At 35.4% G+C, this 13,834-nt stretch overlaps 1 protein-coding gene across 1 annotated transcript in view; it reads right to left on the bottom strand.

The window, feature by feature from the left end:
• The window catches only part of LOC128552294 (uncharacterized), a 56,635-nt gene extending 43,760 nt beyond the window's left edge, over positions 1 to 12,875 (bottom strand). The window contains exons 1-5 of the mRNA XM_053533327.1: positions 12,303 to 12,875; positions 10,642 to 10,800; positions 9,359 to 9,665; positions 8,913 to 9,173; positions 4,053 to 4,097 (exon numbers count right to left, since the gene is read on the bottom strand). Coding sequence (XP_053389302.1) covers positions 4,053 to 4,097; positions 8,913 to 9,173; positions 9,359 to 9,665; positions 10,642 to 10,800; positions 12,303 to 12,875 — 1,345 coding nt within the window. The remainder of the gene's footprint in view (positions 1 to 4,052; positions 4,098 to 8,912; positions 9,174 to 9,358; positions 9,666 to 10,641; positions 10,801 to 12,302) is intronic.
• Positions 12,876 to 13,834: the final 959 nt, after the last annotated feature.

Below are 13,834 nucleotides of genomic sequence, written 5' to 3'. Positions count from 1 at the left end.
CAAATAATAAATAATATTAACATTTTCGTAGTCGTTTACTGCGAAAAAAGAGGAAAAAACCAAAACAAAAACAACCCGAATTTTCCAGCCAAAAAATGTAAGAAAACCGTAAATAATTTACCATTACAAAAATAGATGGAATAGCCAAAAAGATCCTTCTACGTTTAACTGTTAATTGCCTTCTAATGTAAAATACAATTTCTGACTTCATGATTTCATTTTAAAGCATCCTTAAATCAAATTAAAGCACAAAATCGTATTGATTAAGGTTTATTCTTTCCTGCGAGAGAAATGAGTTTAAGCTACGTATTAATGTTCTTTTTGAAATTATTATTGCCGATTTTTAATACATTTTACGATTTTCACATCACATATGCAGTTGCGTGGAAAGGGGTTGCCCTCGATATCATTGCATCAATGTTTATTATAAGAAAATTAACATTATTTCCTTTCTATACAAAATCCAGAGTGGAAGTAAATATTAAAAGATATCAACCAAATGATCAATCAAAGTCCAGAACTACTGTTTGGTCCATCCTTTCTGTAGTAAGTTTCGTTTTTTTAATATCTCTAAATATAAGACAACTCCATTGATAATATAAACCTGTCATACGAACTATTACGGGAAGTAATAAGAACTTGTCTTAATACATTTTGAACTTCGATTTGGTATTTTGATTGTAGATTTCAGCCAACTTTGGGACCAGGCAACATTTTTGACATTTATGAGTAGATTGACATCTTATTCAAAGCTGGACAAGATATTTATACCTTTAGCTCTTGTGCCATTTTGTGCAGCGAAGCGGAACGTGCCAGCATTATGCAACAACTATCGTAGGTACTGATCAATCCTGTGAAGTTTTGTCGAAATCCAGCTGTGAAAGCCTGAAAAGCTCAATGTGGACGGACGGACGGATGAACGGCGAATGCAAAAACAATATGTCTCACCCACCTATGGAGGAAGACATAAATCTCTAAAAGCGCTGCTACTGGTTCTTCCGATTTCACATATTTGCTACTGCTACTGCCAATTGAACATTTTTGCTACTGCCGAGGACTTTCGTTTGGCTGTTTTTAGGGCTGAATATGGGCCCCATTCCCCTCAGTTTTTTCCCCTTTCTTAGAAGAAAATTATTCCTCTATAATAGATTGTTTGACACAACTAGATGTGAACTCTCTTTCAAGTTATATTATAGTGCCCCTGAGGAAGGTTACTGTTGCAATATAGTTAAATTATTTACAAATGATTGAAAACAGTTCTATTAAGTGTGAAAATTAGTAACATATATAGGGCTAAAAAATTCCCCTTTTTGTCTTAAAACGACCAAAAATTCCCCTTCCTGAGGGTAAGGGTACCTGCCCCCAAGAGCTGTCTAGTGCCCTGCCAGTGCTTCTGCTGCTACTGCAAAATCAAATTTAAATTTCTTGCTTCAGTTATTGCTCTTACTGTTACTGCAAACTTCTGCTTCTGCTACTGCTACAGTCAATTTTACGTTGTGTTTAATTTGTTTGACTGCTCATTGCTACTGCTAACTTCCTGTACATACTTACCGGGTAGTATTAGACAATAGATGTATTCATATTTTTATGTGTGCCACAGCTGTATTGTCCTTTTTAAGGATACAAAATAATGAATATGCTCCAAAATCAATGTTAGCTTTGTTTAAATGTATACCATACAGGTTGGCTAGACCTTATTACTATGTTGCCTGTGACACTTACTGTGTTACTTGGAGATCCAAGAGTTTATGCCTGTGATAATTGGAGGAGCATGAGTTCAAAGTTGTGATGGTTGGAGGTATAACACTTTAAGGTTGTGGTAGTTGTATATGTAGGAGTTAAAGATTGCGATAACCGGAGGCTCAAGGGCTTAAAAAGGTGATAATAGTAGGTTCAAGGGTTGAAAGTGATGATAAATGGAGGTGCAAGGTGTTTAAGGTTGTGATAAATCAAAGTGCAAGTACTTAAGATTATGATAATTGGAAGCGCATGTGACAAAGGGTCTAAAAGTATGATGTGCAACAGATTAAGGTTTTGATAACTGGATGTGTAAGAGTTGGAGGTTGTTATAATTGGAGGTGCGAGTTTATGGTTGTGATATCATGAGGAACAACTGTTCAGGGTTGCGATAATTGGAGGTGCAATAGCTTAACAGTTTGATTACTTGTGGTGCAAGAGTTTTAGGTTTTAGTGAATCCAGCTGTAAGAGTTTTAGGTTGTGATATTTGGAAGTGCAAGTGTTTAAGGTTATGAAAATTAGAGGTGCAAGAGTTTAAAGTTGTGATAATAGGAGGTGCAAGAGTAAAACATGTGATAATTGGTGGTGCAAGAGTAAAACATGTGATAATTGGTGGTGCATGAGTTTTAATGTTGTGATAATTGGAGGTGCAACAGTAAAACATGTGGTAATTGGTGGTGCAAGAGTTTTATTGTTGTGATATAGGAGATGTAAGATTTCTAAGTTGTTAAAGTGAAAGTTAAAGTGTTACATTTGTCATAATTTGAGATTGAAGAGTGTCAGGTTATGTTAGTTGGAGATGCAATATTTAAGGTTGTGATAATTGAAGGTGCTTGACTTCATTGTTGTGAATGGAGGTAAACCATTTCAAGCTTGTGATAATTGTGTGTGCAAGGGTCAAAGATTGTGATAACCTGGTGTGCAAGAGTTTAAGACTGTAATCATTGCATGTACAAGAGTATAAAGTGGTGATAATTAGAGGTGCAAGAGTTAAAGGTTGTTATAAATTACAGTGCAAAGATTCAAGGTTGTGATGATTGAACGTGCATGGGATGAAGAGTCTAAAACTATCAGATGAAAGAGATTAAGGTTTTGATAACTTGAGGACATGAATTGAAGGTTGTAATAATCTGAGGTTCATAAGTTCAAGTTTGTGATAATTGGAAATATAACTGTTCAAAGTTTGTGATTTTTGCATGTGAAAGAATTTAAGCTTGACCATGTAATGATGGAGATGCAATGATTGTGATATTTTGAGGTGTCAGTGTTTTTGGTTGTAATAATTTAAAGTGATAGGGATTAAGGTTGTGTTAGTTTTAGATGCAAGAGTTTAAAGATGTGATAATTGGTGGTGAAAGATTTTAATGTTGTGCTAATATGAGGTACAAGAGTTGAAGGTAGCGAAAATTTTAGGTGCAAAAGTGTAAGATTTTGATAGTTGATATGCTTTGTTTTATTCAAAAGGACGAGTTTTATTTATACGCATGTAGGAATTGAATTTATTGTTGGATTTTCATAAGAATATCAGAAAGTCAATAGATATGTCTAAGTTGAATTCAACATGGTTGCCGTATTTTTCGTTAAGATGTTTCAGGAGCGGATGAATTGTAAAATCTGTAAAATGTAGATTTATTTATTTTTGCTTCAGAAATCAATTTTTATGAAATTAGTTAAGTACAGGACATATTTTGCTCTTGGTTATATACGAGTTTCATGATAAACAGAATAATAGACTACTGTCTTTTGATATCAATGTTATCAGACAGATGAAGGGGTAAGGTTCCAGCCCATTTCAACCTCGACCTGATAACCTTGATATCAAAAGACAGTAGCCTACTATTCTCAATAAGTCAGCAGATAACCGTTTGTTTTATCAAATGTTTAGTTATAGGCCGTCATGTTGCAAAGCTTTAACATACAGTGTAAACTGTGTAAACTGTAAACTACACTATTTACTAAGCTTTTGCAGATGTTTTCATTACATTAAGTGCTGGCGGTTCTATTAACTTAAATGTCAAAACAAAAGATGTATTTTAGAAAAGAATGAAAATTTGGCAGACAACAAACAAACACGTATGTTACCCTACTTATTTGAAAACATTTTTATCAGGATAAAAACTTAACTGATAAGGGCAATATTTTGATAATTTCAAAATTTCAGTTAACGCTACTTAACTAATTATATTAGGCTTATGATGATTGTAACGCTTGCTATCTAATAATTAATATACATTCTGGTTTAAATGTCTTACAAGAATAAACGTTACTGACATTCCAAGTCCATAATTACTCGCCCTTGATAATATGTACTTACGTTCTTCTCTTGGCTTGTATTTTGGAGCATCAGGGAAAAATAGTTCTGAAATTGACAAGTGAATGAAATATTGCTATGCAATACAAAGTCCCCTTCTGGAAGGCACCTAATGTTCTCTACTGCAGTATAAATTAATTAACTGATATCTGTCAACGATGTATAAACAATATAGTACTACCGTATATATACGATATGTTATAACAAAACACTTGGATTAAAATTTGCATATACAAAAAGCTACAGTTGTTTTCATATGGAATTATATAAAGATTATAAAAAGTTATATATAGTAACAACAAAGGGAAATTAATCCTAAAAAATTCTATAATTCTATATAAGTCATAAGTCCACAAGAAACTCTTTTACAGCTAAGTCAAAATACACCTAAAATTGGATGAAACACGCATGTTGTACCACAGAACAGTGGTCTTGATTTTTCCTTACGGCCAGTAATAAAAGTTACAATAAAATCTATTTATAGTAAAACAAAGGGATGTAATTCTAAAAACAAGGGTTCCTATTGGTGGTGAACATTTGTGCAAAGTTACATCAAAATCCTTCCATGCATCAAGAAGAAATGATCCGGACAAAGTCATTCTTGAATTTGACCTTTGACCTCTAAATGTGACCTTGACCTTAGACCTAGTTTAGTTCTAGCACATGACAATCAAACTCATGTTGGTGAACATTTGTGCCAAGTTACATCAAAATCCCTCTATGCATGAAGAAAAAATGCTCCGAACAAAGTCATTCTTGTATCTGAGCTTTGGGCTATAAGTGTGACGTTGACTTTAGACCTAGGGCCCAGGTTTTGTGCAAGACAAAGTTATAGACCGGACAGGAAAGAAAATCCACGAAACAGACCCTGTTTATGCCATGTTAATATATGACTGCCAAGTGTGACCTTGACCTTTCAGCTAGGGGTCTGAAAGTAGTGTATGACATATCGTCTTATTATGAGGTACTTTTGTGCCAAGTAATATTATAATCCCTTCATATATGGCAGAGTTATGGACAGGACAGGAAAAAAAAACTTGTTGGCCTTTGACCTCTAATTGTGACCTTGACCTTTAAGCTAGGCGTCCGGGTTTTGCGCAGGACACGTCGTCCCATCATGGGGAACATTTGTGCCAAGTGCCAAGTAATACTAAAATCCTTCATGGATGACAGAATTATGGGCCGGACACGAAATTGCGGACGAACGGACGGAATGACAGAATGACGGACGGATGGAAAAACGCATTCATATAGTCCCCGAAACTGGTTTTCAACCAGTATGGGACTAATAATGAAAGTTATATTTTTTACAGTAATATCATAAAGACTGAAGACTGTTAGAACCAAGGTAGATATTCCAGAACTACACGTGGACGCCATAGGGAATATAAACCACCCAAGCATTTCTTTTGTTATTTGTGGAATTAATTACTGGCCACCTGGTCGCAGAACCACGGAATAAGACATTCATATTTGATACGGAAAGCCACATTTTCAGAGATGTTGATTTCATTTTGTCTTTTGGTGTAAAATTCGGAACCTTAAAATGTTAATACACATCACCAACACTCTTGAAATGTGTCATTGTAAATCCAATACTAATTCACTTGCCTCAGCAGGCACTTCTAGTACGCAGGCGTTTGCCTCAAGAAGCCAATTCACTTTCCAAACTGACCTTCAGTTTTAATTTCTGCTTATTTAAAGCAGACACCTGCCATAAATAGGTTATGTCCCTTCCTTGACTGGCTGCTTAATACAGGCTGGACTGTATCTGAGTTTTATTAATGAGAAGATTGTGTACGCAGAGCAAAATTTGATTTAAAGTATCTGAGAAATTATTAGGGAGCTTTATATTAATATTTAATATGGAAACACTAAACGCACGCATAAACGTAAAAGTAATAGAATTTCTCTCTACTTAAAATAACATACCGGCTACTAGACTGAAAAAAATAATTTTATTGTAGATGCCATAATATTATATCCAAAGGATTGAATGTTTGTGCGTTTTTACGAGTATAAACCACATTTGGACTTCTGGCAAATCCATGAATCGCGCTTCCGATCTGGGAGGATTTGCCAGAAGTCCCAAAGTGGTTTATACACATATAAATGTACACAAATAATAAATAATATTAACATTTTCGTAGTCGTTTACTGCGAAAAAAGAGGAAAAAACCAAAACAAAAAATCCCCGAATTTTCCAGCCAAAAAATGTAAGAAAACCGTAAATAATTTACCATTACAAAAATAGATGGAATAGCCAAAAAGACCTTAGTTTAGTTCTAGCACATGACAATCAAACTCATGTTGGTGAACATTTGTGCCAAGTTACATCAAAATCCCTCTATGCATGAAGAAAAAATGCTCCGAACAAAGTCATTCTTGTATCTGAGCTTTGGGCTATAAGTGTGACGTTGACTTTAGACCTAGGGCCCAGGTTTTGTGCAAGACATATTGTCTCATCCAGGGAAATATTTGTGCAAACTGATATTTAAATCCTGTTTTGCACGACAAAGTTATAGACCAGACAGGAAAAAACTCCTACTGACCTTTGATCTCCATGTGTGACCTTGACCTAGAGTTCTATGTGATGAGAATGACACGTTGTCTCATCATGGGGAACATTTAGGCCAAGTAATATTCAAATCCCTTCATGGATGGCCGAGTTATGGACCGGACAAACAAAACCATGTTGACCTTTGATCCCCAACTGTGACCTTGACCTTTGAGCCAGAGGTCCAGATTTGCCCATGACACATTGTCTCATCATGGGAAACATTTATGCCAAAAGTATTGTAATCCCTTGATGGAGTTCTGGACCGGACAGGAAAAAAAATCATATTGACCTTTGACCTCCAATTGTGACCTTGACCTTCGACCTAGGGGTTCGGGTTTTGCGCATGACATGTTGTCTCATCAAGGGGAACTAAATGGCTAAGTGATATTAAAAATCTCTTAATGAATGACAGAGTTATGAACTGGACACGAAATAGACCCTCTTTATGCCATGTTAACATTTGACTGCTGAGTGTGACCTTGACATTTGAGCAAGGGGACTGAGAGTTCAACATGACACATTGTCTTATTATGAGGTACATTTGTGTCAAGTTATATTAAAATCCCTTCATGGATGGCAGAGTTATGGACCGGACAGGAAACAAGAGCTACGCTTAGCGGGGCAATATACGTCCGAAGAGTGATATCAGAGGAAGGGAGCAAAATTGAACAACAAAGGGAAGAAATTCCAAAAAAATTCTAAGTCCAAGAAAAACTCCTTACCAGGTACAGGTATATCAAAAAACACCTAAAAATTGGAGTAACCATCCATGTTGTACCACAAAAATATGGTCTCGGTTTTTCCCTACGTCGGATAATAAAGAAGTTTCAAAATAAGCTATATAGTAGTAACAAGAAAGGGAAGTAATTAAAAAAATATTGTAAGCTAACAAAAAAAGATCTGCCAAAAAAATACAAAAGCACTGCAATGCAGAGCAATATACACAAAGAAAAGTCATATCTGACCTTTAACCCCTAAGTGTGACCTTGACCTTGAAACAAGTCATCCGAAACATGTGCTCTGCATGTCGCCTCAGTGTGGTGAACATTTTTGCCAAGTTTCTTTGAAATCCTTCAAGCAGTTCAAGAGCGGACACAGTAAAGTCATATATGGCCTTTGACGCCTAAGTGTGACCTTGACCTTGAAACGAGACATCCAAAACATGCGCTCTGCACGTCGTCTCGGTCTGGTAAACATTTGTATCAAGTTTCTTTGAAATCCTTTAAGGAGTTCAAGATCTACAGAGCGAACACGAAATTGCTAACGGACTGACGGACGCCCGGACGGACGGACACCGGGACCAAAATATAATACGTCCCTTCGGGCGTATAAAAAGCCCTGTTGACCTTTGACATCCAATTCTGACCTTCACCTTTGAGCTAGGGTTTTGTGCATGACACGTCGTCTCACCATTGGGAACATTTGTGCCAAGTAATATTAAAATCCCTTTATGGATGACAGAGTTATGGACCGGACACGAAATTGTGGACGGACGGACGGAATGACGGTAGAGCGCATCCTATAGTCCCCGAAACTGGTTTTCAACCAGTAGGGGACTAATAATGAATATTTACTTAAAGCGGCATGCCTCCAGATCGTTCGACAACAGAAAAAAATAATTTTTTTAGATATCTTGAAATAAATGCTATATTTCTTCAGAAAGCTTTAAAATTTAATTACTGACAAACGTTATATTACGGAAACACATGAGAATTTGCTGTTTTTACTACTTTTTACGATGAAACTCGAAAAGCGTTTGTCACGCTTTTACTCCAGGTAAACTATCTCGATTATAAATATCTATATTTTGAGGTCATTATTCACTACTTCAGCTATAGCGCTACTGGTTACGACGACGGGAAAATGTCTTTATTGCCGCGGTGGTCCGGGGTTCGATTCCCGACGCGGTCATCTTTTTTTCTTGATTTGGAACTTTTAAAATATTTTAGAAACAAAAATTCATATTCTAATCTTCATAATATGACCAAACTTCAATTTGAAAGAAATATTATTTTTAGCCAAATCTGGAGGCATGTTAGATATGTTAACTTTAACGTCACAGCTAGTAGATTAACTCACAAATGCAGATAAATACTTGATTTGTTTTTTTTATAAAGATCTGAAATACAATCAAAATAGGCTGCAACTTGTATCCATAAAGAGGACATAGAGCTGCTTTAATGTATATTTGAGTAGTATCTAAACAAACCTTTTTGTTTTGTAAAAAAGTAGAAGTAAAAAGCACATTATTATATACTGCTAAGAAAATATTATGAAAATTTTAACGGCGGTAAAATGTATACCAAGTGTTTCCCAGTCAATATTCGTGAACAGCTGATTTCTTAAGGCCGTAATAAGGTTTCGTTTAGTGCCATTTGGTCCTTGATCATTCCGCCAGTTGTATAACATTTGAATTTTCCGTTTACTTGAAGTATCATGGGCTATTCGTATATGGTCAATCATCCTTTTAGTAAGTCCAAGATGAAGTCCAAGTAACTCCCAATTAAATCCTATTGCCCGTGCAATCTTCTCTAGATCCATATCTGAAGGAACGGTATCTAAATCTGGAAGCAATACATACATTTTCGGAATATAAACATAGCATTAGTAGAAGACAATTTTAAACATACAGATTTTAGCATTATCTTGTGCACTGTGCGAGTCAATAATGAAAGACAAGTCTTAATTATTTGATTACACACTTCTAACTAAATGTGTTTTTCATACAGTTTAAATAAAAGTTACTTACCCTCAGCTTCATGATGGTGTTTCTTACGTGTTGAGTGTTCCTCCATTATTGCTTCCTTTGTATGCACTTCTATTTCGTCAAATGCAGGCTGTAATGCTTTATCTAGCTCAGACCATGACATTGTTTCTTGTCTTTCAAATACATTAACAGACTTGTTTGTGATTCTGATCAGTTCCAACTTTTGCTTTATAGCCTCCCTCTTGTGTTCATCTTTTTCAGTTCTTAGTTCATCCTCAATAGCCTTAGCAACGTCATCCAGCACTTTTCGGATATCGCCTATACCAATGACCAAGGTATCATTTTGAAGCTGAAATAAAATCTCTTCTATAATTGCCAAGACATTTATATAATATTGAAACATATTCCTATTTTTGAAACAGAAAACTGAAAGCAAGTTTCAGTTCTATTACAAGAACATTTAGAAATGCTTAAGCATAATATATTGATAAATCAGCAATGGCAGATAAGCTGTTCTGTTCAGAATATGTAAAACTAAAGAATATTGTAATCCATAACAAGTATTTTTGACGTCTGTGATATAGTTTCAGCTAATTAGCTAAGACAGGCTTTACTGGCGTGATATTTCAAATGCCAATAAATTCATTCTTAAAATTTCATTAAAAGGGAACGGTCGTACATTATACGCATCTACTTATATGATTAGTATTTAGTCCCTTTAAGTACAAGAAGTTAAGGGGAGGAATTTAAACGAAGTAAAGTCTACACACATTTTATCAAATAAACCTTTAAACGTGGTACATCAAGTCCAAACAACAGTTAATGAAGTTTTTCATTTTCCGTATATTAAGAAATGAAAAGGCCCATTACATAAAGTTAGATCCCTGACACTTGTTGTTTTACTTCTTTAAAGAATCTACTTGCATTCAATAAAAAAGTATATACATTGTATAAAGGTGACTATTTCTTTATTCAAATATGATATGCATTTTACATGAATCTTGTATTTTCTAGACTGGGATATTTCAACTCTCAGAAACAAAAAAATTGAAACATGTAGCAGCGGAATTCATTTGCACAACAAAGATAGGCACATGAAGCTAATTATGTTATTAATAATAATTTTACGCATGTCGCATGTATTTCTGTAAAATAATTATATTGTCGTCAATGCAATCGTTTTATATTCATATCATTCCTGAGACATGATATATTTAATATATATTCCTGATAATTGTTTCGTTATTTCGTTTTTAAAATAAAATTCTCAATGAAACTAAGACATTTGATATATTCTTTCAACTGGAAAGTCTACAGTTAAATACCTGTGATAATTTCTTTCTAGCATTTTGTGAAGCGGAATTAGAAGCCAAATATCCGGGATCTGACAGAACATTCTGTAAAATGCTAAAGTACTGGTGCAGATCTTCATCTTCCACCTCTAAATGTGAGGAACGTCGGACAGCCTTTCCTACCTCTCTAGCCTGCAAGCAAAAATTTTAAGTAAAAACTTCAGCATTATCATCTCTACATAAACTGACACTACACATGACAAAAAATTCTTGAGAAAAACAATGATTAAAAGAGCATAATTATAAATGGCAGTAATTCTATTTATTAAATAAAGAAATATTCCTCGTTTAACCATCTATCTTCTTACATTTGTAACAACCTTAAAATAAATAAAATAAAACAACTACAAACATTTTCAAAATAAAGTGAAGAAAGGGAAATCGATCAACAACTATTCAAGATAGAGTTGCAGTTAATTTCTTTTAAAGACATCCATCACTGTGACAATACCAATAACAACACTTAAGTTTCTGCAATGAAATTGTCCTTTTTTGTGAAAAGGATATAGACACCCCTCCCCCCCCCCCCCCCCCCCCCCCCCCCCCCCCCCCCCACCAAAAAAAAAAAAACAACAACAAGTCACCATAGTTATGGCTCTCTGCTCTACGCTTCCTTTTATCGCCTCCTACCATTATGAAATGTTTGTTCTCTTTCGCTATTCTTCTAGTAGTTGCAAAGTTTTTGTCCGGATTAGACAATGACTTGCTTGATTTTTCAGTGTGAAATAGAGAAAAGTGGAAACTTCACAGGTCGCTCAACTAGACAAAAACAAAAATGTTGCAGGCTCGGTTTGATTAAGCCTGTTCATGGACGGTAGTGGAAATGCATTCTACCTTCCACGCCCTCTAGCCCCGGGTTGAGCAGAACTCAACATTTACACATGCTAAAAGTACAAAAAGCAATTTAAAAAAGCCGCAGATGTATTCAAACGGCGGTGAACATGGAACCTTCAATGATACACGTGTTGAGGCGTGTAATTCCATGAAGAGCGACGTTTGGTCTTTTGAGTCTTGCGGCGCGACACATCGCCTTAGTATTATTAGGACAATTGTGCAGATTTCTATTACAAAAGCTGTCACAGGAAATAGCGTGCTTACCTATTTCGATGCTGTATAGTGTACATCCAAGGAAGCTGGAACGTCACTGGATTGTTTAATGACACCGATGTGGATGAATATTTTAAGTCTGAGTCAAGTGTATTAACTTACAACAGAGATAGAGGCAAAGTGTATCAAAATATTAATGCAAATGTAATTTAAACTGGACATTATTCATTTGAAATTTCTGCAACAGAGATGCGCCATGTTCATAACAAGTGGCTAACAATACGAAATATGAAATGTAAAATGTTTGACCTCCTAGTGTGGCCTAAAGTTCTTGGTTTTGCGCGCGACACGTTTTGTTGTTATGTTAAATGACTATGCTAGAAATATCAAAATCCCTTGATGGATGGCAGTTTTATGGGTCAATTTTATATGTGACTAACTGTAAGAATGACGTACCAAGAGACCAATGAATGACAAGACTTAAACCTACAGTCCAATTAACTGGTTTACAACAAGTTAGCGACTGCATATATATTATGATATATTATGACAATTTAATTTTCATTTTGAGATCCATTCAGACATACCTGCTTAAAAATATTGTTTCTCTTGCTAAGGTCATCGTGAATCTTTGGTTGAAAGGCTTTATAGTTGATGATAACACTGCTGATTCCATTGAAATCTGCCTCTGCTGCACTCGTCACATCCTTGTAACCGTCAGGCGGCATAAAACATTTAGCAACTTCCCACGGATTGCTGCACCATTGGGTAGCGTCAGTGTTTTTATAGGATGGTCCGTATAATCGATGAGCATTCCGGATTTCATTTTTGAAATTATGACATATCTTGTTAGGGCAGCCAGATGGGAGATACTGCGTTGCATAATTTCTATGGAAACTGCATTTCCCACGTCCTACATTACAAATTCTATTTGTAGGACAAACAACAACATTTTCTGTACAGCAATTAGAACACGTGGTACTAGCAGGAAGTCCGTTGTTGTTGCAAATGTCACTCAAACTTTTCTTCTGGAACTGTTCTATTTCATCATATACAAAAGGCTCAATACCTTCTTTAGTATATAGAATACCTAATCCAGTCTTAATCCAATTCTTGAATTTGGATTCTGATAGTTTATGACTGTATAATTCGGCAGCCATGCTTATCTTAACAGCTCGCTATTGTGCTAAACTTATTCTATAATTAAAGTCAATGTTCTCGATATTGCACAACTTCATCATTTTGTGATTTGCAACTTTGTTAATATCTACACCTCCTCGATCTTAAATCTGGTAAAATATACGTCAGTATAAGTCTATGCTTGAACCTGTCGTTTCCTTGTTTAAAACTATCCATAGTAAAAGATCCTTTATATTGCGTAATCGTGTCTCAAGCGAGCAAGGACCTGCAAAAATAATCAACAAAATATGCTAGTGGTATTCAGTGTGGCTATTATTGATAACAATAATGAATTTCCAAACTATCTTATTTGTTCTTTCGCTACTAAGCTACTACTTCGTACTTCTCATGGGATAGAAGGTTCCACTATGAACCCTAATTCCTAAAACCTTACAATTCGAGCTACTGCTGCTCCTACCAAAACACATAGAGGAGTCTATATTTATATAAAAGAGAATGCAGCTCTGTCTGATGAAATACCAATTAGATTCTGTGCAATGCAGATAAGTTATATTGCCGTAAGTACATTCCTTAGCATTGACTTGCGCACACTTCTCCATATGTCAGGAAGGGTAGCCTTGCGTAGCGACAAAAGCGAGAACAGACTTATAAGGCAATTAACGCATATTGCAACTGGTTGCTAAATCAAGCAATGCGTTCATCATGACGTAAATTTGTCTATAATTAATACGGTTATCGCATTATGGGCGCTGGCGTACACTATTACACTATAACTCCATATTTGCGGATAGCTCTCGCTTAACGTTCTACATAATACCGACATACTTCTTACGTAACATATGAATATCAATTAACTGTGAATGAGTGTGAAAGTCCGTGCAAATTTAGGTAAAAATATGATATGCAAATACTATTAACATCAATGGTCGGGTTAGCTTTATTACAAAATAAATGTTATCTAACATCATAATTGACCTGG

This window comes from Mercenaria mercenaria, unplaced genomic scaffold, assembly GCF_021730395.1.
Source record: "Mercenaria mercenaria strain notata unplaced genomic scaffold, MADL_Memer_1 contig_2247, whole genome shotgun sequence".
NCBI classification, from domain to species: Eukaryota; Metazoa; Mollusca; class Bivalvia; order Venerida; family Veneridae; genus Mercenaria; species Mercenaria mercenaria.
The sequence above is the reverse complement of the archived record's forward strand: the minus strand, read 5'-3'. Positions and strand labels throughout refer to the sequence as shown.